Source organism: Hemibagrus wyckioides, linkage group LG24 (assembly GCF_019097595.1).
Source record: "Hemibagrus wyckioides isolate EC202008001 linkage group LG24, SWU_Hwy_1.0, whole genome shotgun sequence".
In the NCBI taxonomy this organism is placed as follows: domain Eukaryota; kingdom Metazoa; phylum Chordata; class Actinopteri; order Siluriformes; family Bagridae; genus Hemibagrus; species Hemibagrus wyckioides.
In genome coordinates this window covers 9,929,652-9,953,611 of record NC_080733.1, presented here as the reverse complement: position 1 = coordinate 9,953,611, position 23,960 = coordinate 9,929,652, and the positions used below count along the sequence as shown (strand labels likewise).

At 39.7% G+C, this 23,960-nt stretch overlaps 1 protein-coding gene across 2 annotated transcripts; it reads right to left on the bottom strand.

Moving 5' to 3' along the window:
* Nucleotides 1–3,293: 3,293 nt before the first annotated feature.
* On the bottom strand, nucleotides 3,294–23,960 carry ptp4a2b (protein tyrosine phosphatase 4A2b). Of its 2 annotated transcripts, none has more exons than XM_058377338.1 (7): nucleotides 23,802–23,960; nucleotides 9,155–9,432; nucleotides 8,698–8,806; nucleotides 8,505–8,597; nucleotides 6,037–6,167; nucleotides 4,460–4,534; nucleotides 3,294–4,372 (listed from the first exon to the last, which is right to left on the bottom strand). In XM_058377338.1, the coding sequence occupies exons 2-7, from the start codon at nucleotides 9,157–9,159 to the stop codon at nucleotides 4,261–4,263; spliced, it is 525 nt and encodes a 174-aa protein (XP_058233321.1). In that variant the 5' UTR covers nucleotides 9,160–9,432; nucleotides 23,802–23,960; the 3' UTR covers nucleotides 3,294–4,260. The 2 variants fall into 2 exon arrangements, with proteins under 2 accessions (XP_058233321.1, XP_058233322.1); XM_058377339.1 differs by lacking the exon at nucleotides 23,802–23,960 and adding an exon at nucleotides 16,759–16,905.

Genomic DNA, 23,960 nt, shown 5'->3' with positions numbered 1-23,960 from the left:
TCAGCGCTGCTCTCAGTGCGCTCTCACTAACGGACGGCCACGTCACGTCACCGGCCCTCCTTCTCGGCTCGATTTCAATTCAGGCACTTAAGCACTTCCACTACTCCCTTCAGCGCCGGAATGCGCCTCGTATTTGATGCAAACCTGTCAAATTACGATCGAATATTAAAAATAATGTGAAATATTAGTCAGTTCTAAACGATTGAATTATATAAAATCAGCGCTTTATGGAAGAATTCTAGGTAATGGGGAGTAGGGAAATATAGGACGTATTTGAGCTACGCCCCATATTGATATGGAAACCATACTGCCACATCCCCAAGGCGTTGCTCAAAGGCCGTTGTCGTTTGAAAAGTGTTGCACGTGAATTATTCCCAGAATGCACTAGTGCAGAAATGATAGCTCCACTTTCCCAGTACAGGCTGCAGAAAATACACCAGCACACAAACTGGGAGCTGAGGAAACTATAGCTAGTTTGACTGGGAGCAAGGCAGTGTGGTTCAAAATATGTTATAAAAGAGCAAAACACTTTTAAAGTTACACTACAGTGAGGGAAAAAATGATTACAGACTTTTACAAGATTATTATTATAACTTTTATTTGTTTGTTTGTTACTATATCTGTGTTTTTTAGTGTAATTTTTCCAATTAATCAAACAGCATTTCCAATATTTCTGATATAAACAGGAGAGGATGAATCAAACTGCACAAATAAACAAGAACTGCACTGGCAAAAGTTTTGGGACACCCCTCCAAATCATTAAATTCAGGCATTCCAATCACTTCTTGATTATAAAATCAAGCACCTAGGCATACAGCCTCATGGAACGGGTCTTCATGGCCGAGCAGATGCATCACCAAGTGCAATACAATGCGTCGGTTGCAGTGGTGTAAAGCACGCTGCCACTGGACTCTAGAGCAGTGGAAACGCGTTCTCTGGAGTCACAAATCATGCTACTCTGTTGGACAAACTGTGGGTTTGATGTTTGCCGGGAGAATGGTCTTTGCCTGACTGCATTGTAGCAAGTGTAAAGTTTGGTGGAGGGGGATTATGGCGTGGGGTTGTTTTTCAGGGGTTGGACTTGACCCCTTAGTTCCAGTGAAAGGAACTCTTAATGCTTCAGCATACCAAGACATTTTTGACAATTTCATGCTCCCAACTTTGTGGGAACAGTTTGTGGATGACCCCTTCTTGTTCCAACATGACTGCACACCAGTGCACAAAGAAAGGTCCATAAAGACATGGATGAGTGAGTTTGGTGTGGAGGAACTTGACTGTCCTGACCTCAACCCGATAGAAGACCTTTGGGATGAATTAGTGTGAAGACTGCGTCCGACATCAGTGCCTGACCTCACAAATGTGCTTCTAGAGGAATGGTCAAAGATTCCCATAAACACACTCCTAAACCTTGTGGAAATCTTTCCCAGAAGAGTTGAAGCTGTTCTAGCTGCAAAGGGCAGGGCAACTCCATATTACATTCAAGTGCATGTGAAGACAGACGTCCCAAAACCTTTGGCAATATGGTGTATCTGTGCATGATTGTGCAAGTAGTGCTGGTTGAATAAAAGAACTCAATTCAATCACATGCTTGTTGCTTCCTTCAAGTGTGCTACATATGCTAACTATGTATGTATGTATATACTGTGTGTGTATAAATATATACACTTCATTAAAAGTACCACATGGCATCCATTTTTACCAAATTAAAACAAATACAAAAATAATCAACCTCACCACCAGTGATTATTTGCTATAACAGCACACACTGTCATAGTTTTTATATGCCAGTGTTGGGGCTTACTATCCACTGCGGTCAAAATTGTTACAGTTGTTATGTAATAACTAATACAGTCATAGTTACACCTCATTAAATTGAGCCACTATCTATATATATTAAATTAATAACATACATTGAGTGATTTTGAGCTTAAACCAATCACATATTATTTGACAATCAGGTTCTGCAATACTGGCATCACTATGACTTTTTGGGGAAGGCTCCGATGTGGATAAACACCGTTATGGCTGACAAGGTAAGAGACACTTGTATAAGGGATCTCAGACCGCTGGATTTCCCCTCGTCTGAAATCGTCATCTTTATATCATTAAGTTGGTACATGTGGAGTGCATTCTTCAACTGAGACAAAAAAGTTTGAGGAGGATTATATAGAGTAGATATGCCACTGCAAGAAGGTCCTATGTTTGAACAGACAGGGGCCTTTCTGTGTGGAGTTTGCATGTTCTCTCTGCGCCTGTGTGGGTTTACTCCGGGTTCTCCAGTTTCCTCCCACAGTCCAAAAAACCTGTACATTAGGTTGATTGGTCATTCTAAATTGCCCATAGGAGTGAATGTGTGGTTGTCTGTCTATATGTGTGGCCCTGCGATGGACTGGTGGCCTGTCTAGGGTGTACCCCTGCCTTTCGACCAATGTGTGCTGGGATAAGCTCCAGCAGATCCCTGTGACCCTAATTAGGAATAAAGCAGGTATAGATAATGGATGGTTCAACTGGATTTTGTTTAGCAGTTTGCTGCACAAACATTAACCAACCTTCAATAATCATTTATAAAAAGGGATGTCACCTGACCGGAAGATCAGGGTTCAAGCCCCAGCACCGCCAAGCTGCCACTGTTGTCCCCGTGAGCAAGGCTCTCAACTTACCCTGCTCCAGGGGCACTGTATCCCTGCTGACCCTGTGCTCTGACTCCAACTCGCAAGGATGGGGTTATACGAAGACACAATTTCACTGTGCCGTAATGTATATGTGACAAAGACAACTGTGCCTAACTGAATAAACCCTACATTTCTTTCCCATCTCAGGGGATTGTAAAAGAAACCTGTTGCAAGGAACTCAGAGGAAGTTTACGAATGTGAATTATGGTGTGTGGTCAGTTTTAAACTATACATGACGAAGTGGAAAAAAAAACATGGTCTCAACATGTTATTCCAGCAGATGGTGCTACAGACTCGAGGACTACAGCCAGAACAGATGAATAATGTTGAAACCGTTCTTCTCTTGTACAGCTCACAAGAGGCTCTGAAGCACTGAGGAACAAAGCACCATAGACAAATAGAATCAAGACACTCCCATTAAAAATTCCCTTTTCTCTCTCTCTCGCCTACAGATACTGTATGTCAGTTATATTATTCACCTGAAACATGATTGAGGTACACTTAAGAGATCATTTTCATAATGTTAGATCTTTAACCGAGAGAAATATTCTCACGCGCGCACAAAAAAAAACAATATCAAATATCATATAAAATACAATATAAAAACACAAAAGACAAAGGTTAGTTCATATCAATTTATTTATTTTAAAAACAAGATGGGGATCTTTTCAAAATGGGGGCAAAGATTTAAAAAATAAAATTAAAAAAAAAAAAGTTTCCCATCTGTCATTTCCTTGAGTGTGCCTATGGGCTGAACAATAGGGTCACAGCAAAAGTGTATGGACAGTCAAGGCCTACAGCAAAGCCTTCAACTGACCCACTACTAAAGAGAAAGCATACATGGCAATTGAAAAGTACCTAAACCAAGCCATTCTCCTCTGTGTGTGCGTGTGTGCGCGCGCGCATGTAGAATAGTCCTAAAGAATGATTGCTTTTCTAAACTGGACTGAATATTGCACTCCCCAGAGATTCAGAAAACTAAAATGAAAGAACATGGCTCCATTAAAGGGGGAAAAAAAGTGTGTCCTGGCCCCAACCATACTTCTGACAAGACTTGATAATTATAGTGAATAAATAGAGTTGACATTTATAACCCATCCTGACCCTAAATTAAAAAGTGACTTCAGGAATTGGAGAAAAAGAACTCTTTTGGTCCTTTTCAGCAACTAAAAATATTCTTTGCACTGACTTTTGAAAATTGTGTATATCCTCTTGTCCAATTATAACAGCAATGTTCAATTTAATCACAACCAACAGCATTACACAAACACACACCTTTTCATAATGGTTAAAATAATTCATTTTAGAATAATGGAGAATAGAAAGTTATCCCATGATTGGACATTGGGAAAGTCATGAGGAACTGCTGTGTTATATCCATGACTGGTACACTGGTATCCAGGAGGCACCATATCTGTGTGCTTTGACCTCTCTCATTCATTCAGCTGGTGAATCCACAGATCAGGTTTAATTTGTTACATCTCGGTATTTCGATTAGTCATGACTCGGAATATTAACCATCACATTAATTGCCCACAGCTTGCACTAGGTACATTTTTTTTCCCACTAGTCGCATACAACTGGCACTTTACTGGATGCAGCAGTTGTGACCGTTGGCATCTTTGAAACGCAGGCGCATCTTAGGTCTGTATTTTTCGAGGTAAAGAAGCTGTTTGGAGTTGAAGGCTCCACGTCTCTTCCTGAAAATAAAACAGGTGATGGGTGAGCGGTGAAGCCAAGAGATGAACGGTACCAATAGAAAGATTCTGTGCATGAATGTTACATACTGCCGGATAAACTGCACTGCATCCTCATACTTCATTCCACTCTCGATCAGGGCCAAGGCCACGAGTACAGGTGCTCTACAGGAAAAGAAAAAAAAAACAAAACAATATTAACGTTATTTTTTTGGGGGGAAAATACAGAGACGGACTCCTAATTATAATAACACCATATTGTGGGTTGTGATTTCCACCACTGTAATAAAACAGTAAAAATCACAGCCTGCCTGTCTAAGCTTCACAGTAACTATATTGAGAACCACAATAAACTATATTCAAGCTACAAATATTCACTTATCCGAAAAGCAGAAATGCTGTTTACAGTATCCGGTTGCCACAAAAGGTGGGATCCCACAGGACTCAACAAAAAGCTGTGTGATCAGGAGTGTTTCATTTTCATATGAACTATGAATCTCATGGCAACAAGGAACATGCTGGACTGCTCAGTCTCCTGTTTACATTCAGTCACTATTATAATTTGCAATGAAAACCAACCAAATTCTATACATGCAAAAATAACTGATGAGAATCCCTTCAGGACCTTCAGCCAGGAACCACAATTTGTCAAATTAACGGCTACAAACACCAATCAAAGTCAACAGGGCTTCAATAACGGTGATCCGGATTCTCTAAGAAAGTGGCCACGTGAATTATTGGAAAGAAATGCCGAGTGTTTAAGGCTCTTAATTGAGAAAACGATATTTCCATGCATAGTCAGTGTTGTGTCTGCTGACTGTCCATTCAGTAATCTCCTAACCGTTTCATTCTGAATTCATCAGTGTGTAACCTCTGGGTGGGGTTTACTTGTTCTGACTGTTCAGTGCTTCTCTTCAGGTAGTTCACAGTTTCTATGACGGTTAATGAGTTTTCACACTTATTAGTTCAGTTCCTGAGCCTGAATTAGACCAAAATTGATACTTCTGGTTCCTTTATGAAAAACTTTGGCTTGAGGTTTGTAGAGCTGAAAAAACACACACAGGCTGTAAAAAACCCCCTTCATTCACTGGTCAGAAATATGATGACAGAAAAGTAAACAAGCCTTGGCCAAGTGTGCGTAGAAATCAACAAAACCATGAGTATAGAGAACATAGAGCCTCACTCAATAGCTTACTAGATACTCATTAAAAATAATGAGTAGTTATTACTAAACACTTTTCACATCCATTTCTTTTCTCTTTTTGTTTGGTCAGAACACACTGCATTTCAACACCTCTGTCTTTTGGGCGAGTTTGTGGCTCAGGTTAGCAGCTCAATGGTATAGGTCAGTTTAGTCCCGTGTTCTCACCTGCACCAAAGAGGAAAATGCAGAGGTTCTATTCAAATGGACTAAACACTATTTAGAGAGACACACACACACACAGAGGTTAAACATTTCTCACAAACCCAAATATTTTCACCGCTCTAAACAACCTATCTTTGTGAGATATGTATACTGGAAATTGAACTTTTGTAAGCACCTGTCCATGTCATTAATATGCAAACAGGTTTAGATGAAGGAAATTCCGGTTTAAACTGAGCCATCGGCGTAAGCCATAGCGACAAGGAAAAGGTGTTTTCCCCGTTTCTGTAAAGGTCATATTTACCGGCCCAATCCTGCAACACAGTGCACAGCAATGCAGCATCCTGGTTCATCACGGAACTTGGTCTTCACCAAATTTAGCCAATCATCAACAATCTGGGTGGGGGGTGGAGCTCCATCATCAAAGGGCCAGTCCTGTATGGAGGAAAAAAAAACATGTACACACATATGAACATCTCATATCTATTTCATAGCGCATACACGTTCTGGAAACACCAGGGAGTTAAATACAGATGAGGTGTGCTTTCACTCAATGCCAAGTCTGTGCTGTGAAGCACTTCCTTCTAAGCTAAACTGAAGAGTTACAGAGAAAGGCCCAGGAGGACCTCGGGGCTAAAAAACATAGCAAAAGAATGGATTTCTCACAAACTATTCTTGAACACAGAGATCTGCCAACCTCCTCCCAGCCTGAGCAGCAAAAAACAGGAGAGATGGTTTGGGCCAAAAGGGGAGGAGGCAGTCCAGAAATTAAAAGATAATCAGGCTGGGACGATGAGATCAATAAGGACAGGGAGGAAAAAAAAAAGGGAGAGTGAAACAGTCATGGGGCAGTGAGTGGGAAATGGAAACAAAAAAGGAGGCTGGGTAAGCGCTCTGACGCAGGAGGTATTGAGTTCACCAAAATGATGAACAAGTCTAATGTCATCTGGAGGGAGCAGTTCAGTTCTCTGATAAACTCATTGTTGAAACATGGCCTTGGAGAACAATCACTGCAACAATGAGTGAGAGAAGAAAGGAAAAAAAAAAGGAAAGGAAAGAGTGGCTTCCTTACTATATTTCTGCTCACTGCCAGCTAAATCAAGTTCTCTCTCTTTTTACTTCACACATCTCATGCTCTCTCTCTCGCACCCCTGCCCACAAGCTGCAAAACACACTCTGGTATTTTAACATGGTACAAAACTTATACTGTTTTTTTATTCATTCTGTACAAAAACATAGGCGACAAGCCTGAGATCCATGGAGAGTGCAGAATATTTGCACTCCTTGCTAAAAAGGAGTTCAATAACGGTTCCAAGACCCAATGCTCTTTTCTTTCCTTCCACACTGCATGGCTTTTATTCATTTCCAGCACATTTGTTTCATTTTCATTCCTAAATTAGTTTAGCTGGGTCATGACCAAATAACATTTTCAGAAAAGAAAAAAAGCGAGGGGTTTGCTGAGCTGGGTCAAACATTTATGGGATTACAAGAAAGGGTTGGAAATTTCCACCTTTTAAAAAAAAAAGAAAAGAAAAAGTTACTGGCTTCTCTCTTAATCTATAAACCTCTGTCAACCATATAGCCAAGACAGAGAGATTCTGACTTTTAGAACTTTCACAGCTGTCTAAATGTTTATTCATGACATCCTTTCAAAACAGGCAAAAAATATAGACTGTATGTGACACCGTGATAGTAGACAGCAATTTACAATCTGGCAGTTGACAAAATAAGGAATAAAACAGTCCACGGGAACAGATGTTTAAAATCTGTGCTGGAACAGTATAAAACATTCATGACAGGATAATTGTACAACCTCATCAACCTCAAATCATCATGGTTCTTAGTATATCCCAGTGTAAAGGCCCCACCCCAAGCCAAGGGAGAAAGGGAATAATATAACTCAGCAGGCTTAGTCTCTGCCTGACTGCACTCCTCTCTCATAGCTATCTAGTTATACAAATGCATCATACCCAAGCATGACTTGCACTTTTTTTGAACAGAAGCTGACCACCATTATTCTGTGATCTTTATGAAACTGGCACAAATTTCATATTCTGTATAGAGAAGATCATCTTCATCTGAATTCTTCGCCAAATGATCTGCATGACTGCAGCTGGTGTGTGGATGCACACTGATTATTATGCATGTTCATTTGAAGAACAAAATCTGGATGCAGGTTAATTCAGTCTGAACGGAAGGATGTGGGATGTTAAAGATGCGAATTTGCTTCCGGTAGCGGTTACTTTCACTTTGCCCTGTGTCGAAACTCTCAATTCTAGCGACCCAATAGAAACAAAGTTTGTGGGCGATTCTCTTCGGTTGGTTAAAGAAGGTTGTGTTTTCTTGATGTGGACTTGAGAAAAAATAATTACTGACCACTCAGGTTACTGTTAGGTATTCAGCTTGTAGTAGGTTCCACCTGCTGTGTAACTGCTTTAAGGGCAAGACACTGTATTCCAACTGGATTTAACTACACTGCTTACTGTTCTTGTACAGACTTGTGTACTGGAAGAGGAAATGCTGACAGTGGTTTAGGTAGACAATGCAACCTGGCTGATACCACTGAGCTGTATGACAGAACACTACACTTCTGTTTTACTGAGGCTCATACGTAGGGGCGGCTCCTTAGGATTTTCCCTGCTCCAGGGGGTTTACTTAAAAGAGCAAGCCAGAGTTAGTCAGTGTGTGTTGACAAAGTGTGTGTGTGTGTGTTCCAGAGTAATCTGAGAGTGCAAGAGGCTTATAGTAAGAAACCTGAACAACAGTGCTTACCAGAACCTGGATGCCCTCCCGCTCCACAGGCGCCTTGTCGTAAGTGGCCTCGCACACGCGCACAAGTGTGTTTACCTCAAACTTCTTCAGTTCCTTAAGGGCAGAGTCAGAGGAGCACAGGTTACTTCCTTGTGCCTTACACACACACACACACACACCCACTTAGAGGAGGATCGACATGTACAACCCTTACCTCTGTGAACTTGTTGAGCGTTGAGTTGGTAGGGTTGTGCGTGATGAGGAATCTCATGCACTCGTAGGTAATTTCAACAGCGGCAGGGCGGTTCATGTTGGCAAGACGGCTTTAAAACAGTAATAAAAATGTTTGATTCCTGTTCCTTAAAAACACTTTGGCTCAGATTCAGCAAGGACTTTTATTAAAAATAAATTAAACAAAAACAAAAAGAAAAATGAGCGTGGGTGAGATGGAGGGCACTGGACTACAAAAAAAAAAATAAATAAAAAAAAAAAAAAAAAAAAAAAAAAAAAATGGAGGATGGTTTCGTCCACAGTGCACAAACGATGTATAAAACGGAATGAACTTAAAAAGTAAAAAATTAAATTAAAAAATTTAAAAAAAAAAAAAAAAAAAAAAAAAGAAAACAAGAGAGACTATCCTTCAGTCATCTAATGAGACAACTGTAGATTACCCCATTCAGGAGAGGTGTTTTGGATTGACTGTAGAGACAGAAAGTGGCAGGGGAGGGAGAGAGAACTTGTTTGCGCTCAGGCTGAGGACTACGCGTAATCCCAGGGGGATTCAGGAGAGACAGGCAGGGCTCAGTGCTAGCTGTCAGGGGGGTTTCTGGGTAGCGTAGTCCCGCGGGGGGCTGATGATTCACTTGTTCACAATGGTGAGGTGCTGAGCATGGCAGAAGTCTCCACTCACAAACGCCATAAATGTGCGGCCCGGATCTGCACGGAAACACTGTCGAGAGAAGGAAAGAATAAAAAAGTCAAACGCAAATGCAATTACATCTTCAAATAAATAGGTTCGCAAAGACCAGCTTTCAAAACACATTAAATTATCTAAACTTTAGATCTATTTATGTACATAACATCTAATTCAAACCAGGGATGAAACCCGGTGCCACAATTTTCCTGAATGTCATTTCTAGAAAAATGCGAGACACTAGTGATTATACTTTCATTGTGCTTCATTATAGATGCCCAAACTCGTACATATTCATCAGGGTTTTTCTTTCTTTATTTTTTTTAAGTGTGGTTAGTGAAGTTGGTCTTCATTCCATTTTAGAAACACTGAATTTTATATTCTATGTCCAAAACAAACCTTGCATAAACAATCAAATGTAAACTGCTTAGGATGTGAAAGACTATATTGAACAGGTTGAATATACAGCAATAGTGTTACATGTTAAAGACTTATTTTTATTCATTTGTGCAAACAGGCATGATATTGTCTGCTAGAGAAGAGTGAGATTGGAGGTTATTATGGCAAGTTGTGTTCTGTGTAACAGACACCAACACCGGCTTCACACAACACGCAAGGGTGTGATGCTGCACTTATTACTGTTTCTATATGAAAATGCACATCACTGCAAGCGACACTCTCTACAACTCGTATCCTACATATAAAAAAACAGACATACTAGTATGATTCCTTGGGGATAGAGACATCAGTATGTTCTAATAACTGATGCTGGACATCTCTACAAATGAGTAAGCTATCTATCTCACTGATATTAAGTAGAGTGGAACAGAGTCATTAACTTTTCCCATCATTACTAATTTGATTACTGAATAACCAATGACAGGACTACGTAGACCAGACAGGGTGAAAGACAGACAATGTTGTGCTTGCAACCACCACAATATATACCATGTTTTTTAACTTTCTACATCTTTCAGCCTTTTGCTCTGATGCATCACATTTTGTGCCCATTAGCTGAAACTATATCGTTTTATTGTCATAAACAAAGAGTTCAGTTCAGTGGTAAAACAAGTACATGGATAAAACCCACACCTTACACAAAGTATTACAACTGGTATACTGGATAATACCGCCCACTACAGACAGACAGAAAAAACAAAAAAGGGAATGAAAGGAATAAAACAAAAAAAGTATGAGGCTGGGAAAAGAAGAGGAAAGCCGCCTAGCCTGTTACACAGTCAAAAACTTTTTTACTAGGAGGGAAAAAAAAAAAGAAAAGAAGAAACAAACCAGTGAACTACAGACATACACGTAGTATAAAACATGCACTGTGGAAAAGTTGTCCAGTCATTCTCGGCCTTTTGGACACAATTCGCAGACAATGAACATCTGTGAAAGAACTTCAGAGAACCTGGGTTAGACTGTGACCTTATAATTCATAGGAGAAAGGGCGGACTCGAAAACTACTTCCAAAACAGGCCGCTGAATGATCGGCCCACAGTCGAACAGATCATTTTAAATAGAGAGTGAGGTACGAGGTCGTGTGACTGGGTCAAAGGAGACCAGGCGAACAAGACCTGGGCTAAGAAAATCAAGAGAAGCATTCTCAAGCTTGTAACAAAGAGCCCCAACTAAAGCACTGGTTCAAAGAGGATAACTGAACCTAAAGTACTCCCACAGGGCAACTGAGACGCAGCACAAGACACACTTTTACAGTACACACTGCACTGTACTTAGGCAAATTAACAGGGTCATCAGGAACACTTTTACATAGCATACTTCAGCTTACCATCCAGTAAACAGCACTGCAGCTGTTTAGCCTGAACCTTTAAATAGTTCCTCTGATCTGCTGGGAACTCTTGCAAATCAAGCTGCCACATTTGCAAGCCTTCCTGTAATTACATTTCTCTTGCTTCTCCATCTGTGCAGTGTAGATGTGTGCATGAAGAGAAATGGCAAGTCCTTATGGCCAAACTGTTGATGGGTTAAACTCATCATGAGAAGTAACATATGATACACAGTGTAATGCCACCCTCACAAGGCTTCCATAATCCTAACCAAATATATAAAACTCAATAGTACAGAGATTTAACAAGCTGACACATAACACTGACATCCTATATATATATATAATGTATAATAATCTCATTTAGTGTTTTACCTTTCTTTTTTTCAAACAAACAATCTGACAGTAGCTGTGCCCTAGACTGAACACTGAGATGTTTTTCTGCTCAATGAGAACGTTGAGATGTTTTTCTGCTCACCACAGTTGTAAAGAGTGGTTATTTATGGTTACTGGACGTTTCCTGTCTGCTTGAACCAGTCTGGCCATTCTCTCCTTCTCCATCGTCAAAAAGCACTCAAATGATTCAATCAAGCTGCATTCTAAACACTGTCAACATGATTTTGCTCTCTGAAGAAACAACAGCTTATGGTTTACATTTTGCCCATTAAAATGAAAAAATTACCAGTATATTAAATTACATTCAGCTTACTTGAATGAAACATTTTCTGCAGGTGTTAAACTGTGCTGTTAGCAGAAAACACCTTCCGGTGTAATACCACTGCGGCACCAAGGCAAACCCCTATGAGGTGTCTGCTGTGTTAGAAACCTTCACACAACACACTTCGTCAGCCACACACACACACACACACACACACACACACACACACACCAGCTGTATGCAAAATGAACAGACAACGAAAAATGTGAACTTCTCAGAAATGGCTCAGTGTTCTGTGAAATGCAGCTTCTCGTTAACTAGCAAAGAGTTCACAGAGTACACACAGCAACAGTGCCACTCTTCTTTTTATGTTACTCACTCTTCTCAGTGTCCTCATTATCTGTTCCTTATTCTCTTTTCTTCACAGACTGCTCTGTGCAGCTGGGAAATAGAGAAAACAGCCTGGCTGCCGTGTCTCCTTGCGTACGCTGTGATAATGTATGATAATGAGGACGGCTATCTATGAATACAGGGAACACACAAGTCCAAAAAGTTGATAGCTGTTTGGAGAGTCGAGAACTCTAGGAAGGATGACTTGGCACTTATTGAACTAGGGTATTCTCCTTATTCATAACACATGCCTGCAATGCTAGCCTGAACGTTAAAAGTTTAGACTAGCTATGAGATCCAGGCTTCCTGTGTAGTAGAAAATGTAATCCAACAGCAAGAAAAGAACCAATCAATACTGTATAGTAAACGGAGAATGAATTCTACATAAATCTGCGATTGTCTTACAAAAGGTACAACATGCTGGGTTTATCAAAAGTGGCCTGAAAAGCCTTCTTCCTCAATGCTTTGTTCCACTTCTCCCTTGCTTGTAGATAACATGAGGGATTAAGGGGCTTTGGAAGGGCTAACATGCCCTACTCCAGAGTGCTAATCCTCCACAGATCCCTTCAATTTAAGCTACAAATCCTTCCAAGGCACTTGAGCTGTACTGTACTGTGTCTTTTGGTGAAACACATCCACGAGCTGCACAGATACCCAAAGAGCCATGGTGAGAGGTCACAGCATGTAAGGACTCACAGGACTGAAGAGCTGCCTGTGAGCAGCTGATTAGCTGAAGGTTAGAGCCAGAAAGATAATAAGAATTTAACTTCACTATTAAACAACACCCTAAAATAAGCAAGCAATAAAACAAGTAAGGAATGAGGCCCAACACCAAGCTGAGTTACACAACACTTTTCTCCCTATAATGCCCCGAAGCGTCTCATTCCTCTTATATATCACAGTCATTTTCCTAAGCTAACTTTTTTAAAATAAAAAAAAACACATTTTTACACGTTTTATCAATTTAGAGAGATACGTCTGGCTACAGGAAGTCTAAACACCTTCTAAACACAATTATCTTGCTATTACTTACATTACAACGAGTAGACTGTTGAAACAGTTGTTCTCACACCTGCTTCTCTTTTTCTTCTCTCTTGAAATTAACAAAACAAATTCATCTTGCCATGTTACAGAGGACTCACACAGCCCTGTTCCTCTAAATCTCTGGACGGAAAACATGATATTCAAAACAACTTCCAAAAATGCTAAACAAATCTCACGATATCGAAAAAATGGTACTTCAGTCCATCATACAAACCACTACTGTTATTATAGAAATGAGAAGATATTAGAATAAACACATTTATATAAAACTTGCATCCTCATGTGCAGCAAGACAATGGGGACAGACTTAAGGACTATCACACGAATTTACGATCATAAGGTGACTAAGAAGGACCAGTTAGTCCTTTCTGATGCCACCTATACATTTTGTGCAAATCAAACAGATCGAAAAACTCCTTTGTAGCGGGTGCAATCATGTTTTTAAATGACTTGTAAATGACTCTGTGTGTGTGTGTACTGCTGTCTACATAAAGAACTGCCCAAGTCAAGTCATGTCCAAGATGATGTAATAGAAAATGAATCAAAACTATTCATAAGAAATTTTAAATTTAAGTCTGATATAATTCTTAATGCCAAGCAGACCATGATAGAGTAGACTTGAAACAAAGCAAAATGATATCGAGTTGATATTTGAGTGCTGAACATGCAATATTGCTGCAGTTTTTTGTTCTAGTATTGAATTGGTATTAATGTTTTAACTCTGTAAAGAATGGAAAAATGTGTGTACACACCTAAAGTGAGATATTGATGCTATGAGTTTGTTCCATTTGAATACTTGGAAAACTGGACTGTCATTTACCTCTCTGTATCAGTATTTATTTAATAATAAACAAACATTATAATCTGATACCTTTTACCAGCACAGCAATTATTGTGTCTACCGATGACAGCAGTAATCAGCGGAAAGTTACAGGTGGCGGAAAAAACCCCCAACTAGCAACCAACTGGATTTAGTCCAGACCCAGTCACTGCATGAGGTGGTGTATGAAGGCTTTGGTAATATCTGAGTCAGCTGTATAGACTAGCTCCTTCCCAGGACAGGGCTGCAGCTGTAGCGTGAAGCTTTATCTCGGACAGCCTACGGATAGGTTGGGAGAGATTAGTGGCCTTGGGCTGGGGGACAGCAAGAACAGCAGCACGACAGAGGGAGATAGGAAACATGCCAAGTCACATACCTATACACTTCTGCTAAGACTAGAGCTGGATTTAGCAGCAGGATTTTTACCCCTGTTTTTATCCCCATTTGAAAATGTTTCAAAACAGAATGCAAATGTACGATGGCAAGCAATTTTCTGCCAATTTGACAATGGATCTTCAACCATCTTTGCTGTACATACATGGCCTAAAAGAGATAAGCAAGATGCTGTATATCCAGCTTTGCCTTTATGTGTTAAAATTGAGATTTTTTTCAGTGCAAAAGTCTGCACCCTTGGGACCAAAAAAAAAAAAAAGTCCTTTTAGATTTTAAAAGACTTGAAATGTATACCCAACAAATCGCTTGAGACTCTTGGCATTTAAAAAAGGCCAAGCACTGCATTCTGCCTACAAGTGAATCAAAATGCATAGGCTAATGATAACACAGTTTGTGCTTTCAGCTTTATGGGGACAAAAAAGGATTAAAGACCTGTGCATATTTTTTTCTTACCTTATATATAGAAATACATAATGCAACCAAATATGCAAAAGGTGTTAGAAATCCATGGCAAACATCCGATAGATAGACAGACAGACAGACAGACACTTTATTGATCCCGAAGGAAATTCCAAATATCCAGCAGCAATAGAGACAGTAGGCTCGCGATAGGCTGGCAACCTGACAGATATATGGCAGACAAGCATGATAATTTAGACACAGACTTACATGAACTTATGAAATATGAAATGGGAAACCATCTTATTGGGTTTATACAGGTATAAAGTACGAGGCACTGTTTTGCTGTACATAGACATGAAGAGGAATCACTGAACTGTCATATTGTAGCCGAACCGAGTGTTGGAAGCAGGAACGGAGGGTAGATAACGGACATAGAAAAACATTTTGAAGAACAATGCATGTGGTATGTGAATATCACAACCACTCCCCACATACATTTGACTCTATTTCCGATGTTGAACATGCAGTGGTTACAGTAACTGCTACAACAAACATTTTGGGGCATGTATTTAAGGAGAACTTGAGACATTTACATTAACCTACACCATGTTTAAATTATGCATGCTCAAAATTACTCATTCATTCATTGCCAAAGTATTGATATGTTACAGAAGAGTGATACAGCAACAACCTACCAGGTACAACCTACCCTTGTTATCAAAGTCAAAACTTCAGTGTCATAACTACCCTGATTCAAAGCATTTCATAGGACAAGCAGCAAAGGACAGCTACCATGCACTGAGGTGTGTACAGTATACCAATCACACCTAGAGGTAAAACATCCACCCACATCCTCCCAGATATATAAACCCTACCCTTTCATAACTGCAGAGGACAAACGTTCTGACCCAGTACACACTAACTGTGTTCTCAGGCCAAGGTGACAGTGTTCCCCTTGAGATAGTACTGTCATTAATCGCTGATTCACTAAGTGCATCAAAAGGGCAAAACAACCTATTGATAACGGTGTGGCACAAAGGCACACGAGACATCCAATAACTGGAAACTTTCCCTCATGTTTGTGTTTAAAGTGTAAGTGCACGGTCCTGATGACGTCCACACCAGGTGCAGGTATCAGGCCTGGAAGATTATTTCACAAAACAACAAAATACCCTGAGCAAGCCTTAACAGGCATTTATAAAGTCTAATAGAGTAATAGAATAACACACACACCATTAGCATACAATTCTAGATGTCTGTAATTGATGGGGGTCGATCATAACGTCATTTGTGTAGAGCCACTAATTAAAACACAAGACATTCAAATCATGACAAAACATTTCTGGTTAAATATTACAGCCTTACTGTGACTTTACAACTAGACAAATCTTTTAAAAATAAAGTTTAATATATCTAGGCATGGCACTCTCTTGAATTAAACCCACGTGTGCTCGATTTCTCATTACAGCAACATAAATATGAAGCTGCAGGCATCTTTAGGCTGACATTTACACATGTATAAGTATTCCCCATGTTTCACTTGGTGTGCTGACAACTTGGCACTGGTTCAGTTGTGATGTTACAGTGGCCATGGTCCAAGGTCTTAAAACCAGTTTGATCTGCTTTACACCACCGCCATATACCATGAAGTCACTAAACCCACGCAGTTGCCCCAACACCAACCCACATGATTGTCCTAACATTCGAGAGGTTAAATTCCACAATCGTTCTGATGCAAGAGATCCGCAGCCTGTGACCAGACACAGACAGGACACTCTACTTCTTTCAAAGTGCATTGTTGCGCACACACACACACACACACGCGTGGATCCACATAAAACGACAAGTTGGAAAGATGTAAAAACATACCGCTCAATCTGCATTCTTTTCGCCTGAAGGTGTTTCTACTCAAACCTGAGAGCTCTGCCGCTTTGTTTCCGACAATCCCAAGGAAGATTAAAGGTTAAGCGTTGCCAACACTCATGAAGGAATTTGCAGTTACAAAAAAAAGAGCTAGGTGAAACATTTCCCTTTATATCCATGTAATTTAACTGGTAACGTTTAAAACTTATTTCGCATACCGAATGAGATAAAGGAAAACATTCACTTGACCGGTACCAGCTGCTAAATACTTAACCATGTCCTGACACTAGTGTCAGCTGGGTGTTTTTGTGGTCAGGTTTGTATCTGCTACAGCAACACAGGAGATTAATGAAACTTGACTACAGGAAGAGGAACTTGAATTGTAGAGAACAGAAACGCTTAAAATTGCATACTCGACAAAACTCAAGGGACAATAAGCGACAATGCTAAGTAAAGCTTTTCTAAAAAGCTTGCACACAGATGAAGGTTTAAGACGGGATAAAAGATGGCCATATTTTTTCGGTGGCAGATTCTTCACGCATAATTAACACCGCCTGAGATACACAGCATTTAATCGTGGCTTAAAATATAACCGATGAATATAGGCTTAACAGCTATAAATACACCTGAAGCCATGTGCTTAAGGCCACACGCATTCCGGCGGCCCGTCTGCCTACATTCCTCAAGTGCTTTCTAACCATGAAAGGAGGATTCTCCACTTACAATCCACCTCAACATTCGATCACTGATCGCACAAAAATTGCTTCTAAAAATAAAATAACCTTTCAGCAACCCATCATGCAACTAGACATCAAGCAAATAGATTACTGACCAAGTAGGAAGGCCCATTACCGATCAGTTTGATAAACCATACCGTCGTTAAAAGCTACAAATGCCAGCATCTACACAAATGCTTTAAAAAAACATAGATGGTTTCTACTGATCTAAATCAGACACAAAACAGCAACCTTGGACCCAACATTCCCAAGATTTATCAAGCTAACAATTTTTGACACCACCTCATACTAGAGTTACTATACACACACAAGACATTAGGCATGTAATATAATAATGTAATCCCGCTGAAGAGGTCAGACTCATAATTGATAAATCATGTGTTAGTTTAAGGGCCAGTCCTCTGCTGTTGGTTTGGGAATCATTCTACCAAAAACATGATAAAATAACTGAAAGTTAAACAACTGAGCTACCATCACCACGTTGATCATTATCAGCCTGGGAAAGGGGGTGATTTTGGAGAGTAAAAGATCTGACACTTGTTGGGAGGTTTTAATATCTATCGTGTGCACAAAAATAAATGACTCATAAACTAACAATGAACAACATAACTTTATGCAATTACCTGGGGTGGAACAGTATTTTTATTTGTCTTATCTGAAAGGAACCTCTAGAGAATAGTTCTAAATATAAAAACAGACAACTGGGACAAGGAGTGTTTGACGAGGAGGAGGATGCATTACAAAATGTATTACACATCTAAGTGTACTGACTACAGAGTACATGGCATCACAGGCCATTTCATCACTGACGAGAAGCAACAGCAGTGCATCAAGCTGTACACAACACCAGGGAATATTTTAATAAAGAAAATGGGGTCGGGCCCAGGAGTGCAAAGTGCTACCAGCTGTACATGACAACACCAGCAACAAGACAGGTGCCACTGCCAAGAGACACTGAACAGGGAATCGGTGCCTTGGTCTGCCCTACACTTCAAGAGTCCATTAATGAGGGATCTCAAATGGACTGTATATTATATTGCCAAGGGTTTTGGAACACCCCTCCAAATAATTGAATTCAAGTGTTGTTTTTTCGGGGTTGGGCTTGGTCCCTTAGTTCCAGTGAAAGGAACTCTTAATGCTTCACCATACCAAGACATTCTGGACAATTTCTTGCTTTGTGTTTGGGGATGACCCCTTCCTGTTCCAGCATGACTGTGCACAAACCAAGGTCCATAAAGACATGGATGAGCAAAGTACTTGACTAGCCTGCACAGAGTCCTGTCCTTAACCTTGAACACCTTTGGGATGAATTAGACTGCGAGCCAGACCTTCTCGTCCAACATCAGTGCCTAACCTCACAAATGTGCCAAATGGTCAAAAATTCCCATAAACACAATCCTAAACCTTGTGGAAAGCCTTCCCAGAAGAGTTGAAGCTGTTACAGCTGCAAAAGGCGGGCCAACTCCATATTACATTCATGTGCATGTAAGGCAGACGTCCCAAAACTTTTGGCAATATCGTGTAGCTCAGATGTAGTGGATGCTGGAGTTGCTTTTGCAGTAAAATCTTTTGGAATTCAACTGCTAGTGTTTTATATTTTGCATGTACTGAGCATAACCCACAGTCAGATGACAAATATGTGGAGTTCAGAACTGAAGGTCATCGGGGACATATTTGCCAGTGACATCATTGCAGTATCTGTGATGTATCCAGTTGTGGCTGATCCAGTTATGGCTGATTATTATTGATTAAGCATGGAGGAGATCGAATAAAACTTAAAATAATATCTGCTTTACTCTACAGCAACAATAACTCTTCACAAAGCTCTCTCAACCAACAAAGCTCTGTCAAAGTTTAGACATAACACAAAGTGACAATCCTTCAGCAGGTGTGTGGTCCGAAGCTGCTTCTGTTCCTCCGGCTTTTTATTAAATGAGAGCTATCAATGAAGAAAAATAAAGCTTGGAAAAAAGCTGAGAAGATGACGGCTGTATAGCTAATACAGTTTGCTTGCTTGTAGCTGTTGAGAATGCAGAGAAATTTAACATAGTAAGTACGCTTTTATATTGTAGTATCAGTATGATGAAAATGATTCAACTTGGCTTGCCAGGTTCAAAATTTGACATAATAACTTGAACAATTACAACTGATCGACATTATACAAATATAATACTGAACAATTATTCAAACAAATCGTCCCTATGAGATGTAAATGGTGACTCCTAAGGTAACCAAACACAAACTGAACTGCTGAGTCAACCTCTATATGTAGCTGCTACCGGCATAGCCAAGAAAACAACAGTTTCCAAAACTGACCTCACTGTCAACAAACTGTGAAGCTCCATTTGACCGTAAGACATTGACAAACTAACAACACAAATGTGTACAATGTTAAAATATGACTTTGACTTTAATGACTGTGCCTAAAACAAACACGGCATCAATACTTGTACAAAACTGTACATTTTTAATATCACCTGGCAATTTGTGCTGTGACAGATTGTATTGGAGCTCTACCCAAAAACCGAAGACAAAAACAACGGCATACCAACTCAACCAAAAGCAGACTGTGAGAAGCTCTGCTGCTCAGATGGCAATGCTGACCTGCTTTCTGTAAAGGCGCAGACAATTGCAAATGCTGCCACAACTCAGGTCACTTCCTTGCTGTTGCCACTTCTGTGTACTGTACTTTGTGTACAGTTTATTTTCTTCTGATCCTTTTACAAAAACCATACAGACTCAAAAACGGATTTCACACGCTTGTACGATCTAATCATTCTGAAAAGTGAAAAAATTTCATATCGGGCAATAAAGTGATACTCAAGAAAGATTTCACCTAGACATTAATATTCATACAAAAAAACAAACCTAGGTTGTATATACAAGTTAGATGAAACTAATGATTTGTGTTAGGCTATGTATCTACATGTCCCCCTCATCTACCTACATTACAGGATTAAAGCATACCATTTAACATGTGCCATCTAGCGCAGCACCCCCACAAGACATAAAATTTAAAAAAAATGTACAATTTAAATAAAAATACAAAAAAAGCTGATATCTAGAATGAACATAGTCGCAGGAAGGAGATTAAGATTAAGAGGCTGGATGGAAGTCAAACGGATCTTCTCATATAAATGGTACCTATATATGGATCATTCCATGTACTCAGAAGTCCTGAAGATTCCTGAGAATTTCCACTGAACGAAGAGGAAAAAGTTCATCACAGTGTGTTTAGAAACCTTGAGATAAACTTGGAGAACATTTTTAACAGTTAACTTAAAAAAAAAAAACAAAAAAAAAAACAAAAAAACACTATACTGCCAGAAGTTTTGGGACACCCCTCCAAATCACTTAATTCAGATGCTGGGCTCAGCCCCTTAGTTCCAGTTAAAGGAACTCTTAATGCTTCAGCATACCAAGACATTTTGGACAATTTCATGCTCCCAACTTTGTGGGAACAGTTTGGAGATGACCCCTTCCTGTATACCAGTGCACAAAGCATGCTCCATAAAGTCATGGATGAGAGAGTTTGGTGTGGAGGAACTTGACTGGCCTGCACAGAGTCCTGATCTCAACCTGATAGAACACCTTTGGGATGAATTAGAGCAGAGACTGCGAGCCAGGCCAAAACTGGGACATATGCCTTTACATGCACATGAATGTAATATGGAGTTTTAAAGCTATAACAGCTTCAACTCTTCTGGAAAGGCTTTTCAAAAGATATAGGAGTGCTTTTATGGGAATTTTTGACCATTCCTCTAGCAGTGCATTTGTGAGGTCAGACACTGATGCTGGACGAAAAGTCCCAAAACTTTTGGCAATATAGTGTGTGTGTATCTATATGTATACATATATGGTGTACGATCACAAAGACAATATTTTTCAAACCCTGTCACCTAAAGTAAATAAATCTAGAAATGTCAAACGGTTATTTTGGAAACAGGTGCATTCTTGTTTTAGTTAAGAGAAATCTCTTAATCTCTGTGGTTCATGTTCAGTTTCCCCAAAGCATTCACTTGATAACAGTGCAATACTTCAGCAAACGTTACGTTGTTTATATTATTTGTAGGCTTCATTTTGAGTTTTTTTGTGTATAGATTTTTGCCGTTGATGTGAAGAGACGCAGAAAATTTTAAAACCACAGTTCATTTGGAGGGAAAGGAAACTGCAGAGTAGACGGCTTTCCATGTCTAAGATCTACTGAGCTGCTTTTGCTTCCGTTAACGAAGCGGTAAGATCTGTGACTGATGATGTTAAGCAACAGTGAAATGGCCTCCAAGTTAAATGTTAATTATACGATTGTAAGACACTATGATGAAGCATAAAGACTTGCATTGCTAAAAAGTAATGATGTGGTTAGTGTAAGTTTAACCAACTATATAAATGAGTGTTAAAGGTTGCTGTAACACAGTCATATAAATACTTGGCTCTAAAAATCAGCTGTATAGTGAAAATGCAATGAACAAGTCGGGAGATTTAAAAGGAGACATTTTCCGTGTGATTAATTTTCAACAGCAGCTGTAATACAAAACAGGTTTATATGAAATGTATATTAAGATTATATTACCATTTCTATAATAACAACTAACAAAGGAACTTGTATGGCAAATGCTCAACAAAATCTAGGCTTAATAATTAAACAGTTTCAAAATGTACTCCATCACGGAAGAGTCCTTCGGACAGACAACTTTGCCCTTTCCTGTTTCTTGGTAACATCAGAAGCTGCATTTTTTCATCTTATCAACTTCGAGAGAGAGCGAGAGCGAGAGAGAAGAGAAAAGATAGATGCTGCTGAAGACAGACTCAAACTCTTTATAGCTGCTATAACGTTACGTGATAACAGCAACTTCAATGGTCTTTGCAGATGTGCCACAACACTAAATGTAGCTATAAAGTGATAAAAACTGTGCTGTTCATCAGTTAAAGAAATTCAATAATGAAATGTAGTAATAAAACTGTGCTATTAAGGAGTCAGCGTAAATCATGGAATAAAATGCCAGTATGCATGCACAGAGCATTAAAAATTATTTTATAGTAGGAAGAGACTAAATAATGTACTATTTAATCTCACTCAGTCTAGCCATCATTATTATCTGACTGATGTGGTGTGAGGAAGGGTTAATGACGTTCACTGCCCACTAACAGGAAAGGAGTGTCCTTACTGTTAGCGCATGGATCTTTGGTCGCTTTAAATAAACCAATTTTATTAAAAATGATCCGTTTTGTCTAAAAAGGTTGAATTATTTTCCCTTTAATGCCCTTGCACGTGTCCAGACATGTCTGCAGCACACTTGTTCACACTAGTCACACATCTATGTGCTGCGTTATATCAAAGATCACAGCAAACTTAACTAGCGCATCTCTCACACAAACAAGTTTAGAGAATGAAAAAACAAAACAAAAACAAAGATTACTGACTGGCTAACCAGCACCTCGAAATAAAAAGGAGGTGAATAGAGGTCTAAATAAAATCCTATGCTAACTGCAGACTTCAAACTAGCTGAACTCTCTTACTGAAAATCCAGGAACTGTTCTAATCTCTCTCTCTCTCTCTCTCTGTGTAATATATATATATATATATATATATATATATATATATATATATATATATATGTATGTATGTATGTATGTATGTATGATCGTGTTTGAGAAAACATCTGTGTTAAACCTAGACAACTAGACAAGGCTGGCTCAGATAGTTAATGTTGTTAACCAGCCGGCGGAAGCGGTCTCAACATCAACCGCGCTAACATGAACAGCTAGCGAGTTTAACATACAGCTCTCACTAGGATCTGGTAAAGTGCAAACAAACAAAACAAAACAAACAAACAAATAAACAAAACCACGAGCTTAACGTTGAGAAATGACAATCAAGCACGAGATACTCCAGACATCTGTAGCTTTTTTATTGCTAGCTAACTGGCAGTCAGACGGAACGCGTGGCTGGCCAGCTAGTTAACCAGCCAGCTAACCAGGCTGAACTACAACCAGAGGTACACAGTGATCCACCTCTGTGACACACTTGGAAATCCATAAATAAGCTAATTTATTATGCTGTAATAAAACATTGCTAAACAGGTAGGTTATAAGTGCCTCTGAAATGTCTCGTGCTCGCAAATGGCTGCCACATTTAACCATTAGCCTAGCTAACTTGGGTGGCCGGCTAACTGCGATTGAATGTTAGCTAACTACACGGACCCTGAGACGCTGCTGCTGCTGCTGCTGCTGCAAGGGAAATAAATGCGTTTTCTTTGCTGAACCGTTTCCCGAAAAAAGGCGAAAAAGGAGAAGGGATTTATAGCTACTTACAACAATCAGGCTGAACATTGAAATCACGTGACAATCGCTGAGAAGGCGGACAGGAGCGGGGTTTTTAGCGCTATAAGAGCTCTTCTTCCTCGTCACACACTAAACAAGTCACTTCTCTCGACTCAGTAGAATCGGGGGCGAGGCTTGGAATTGATTCCC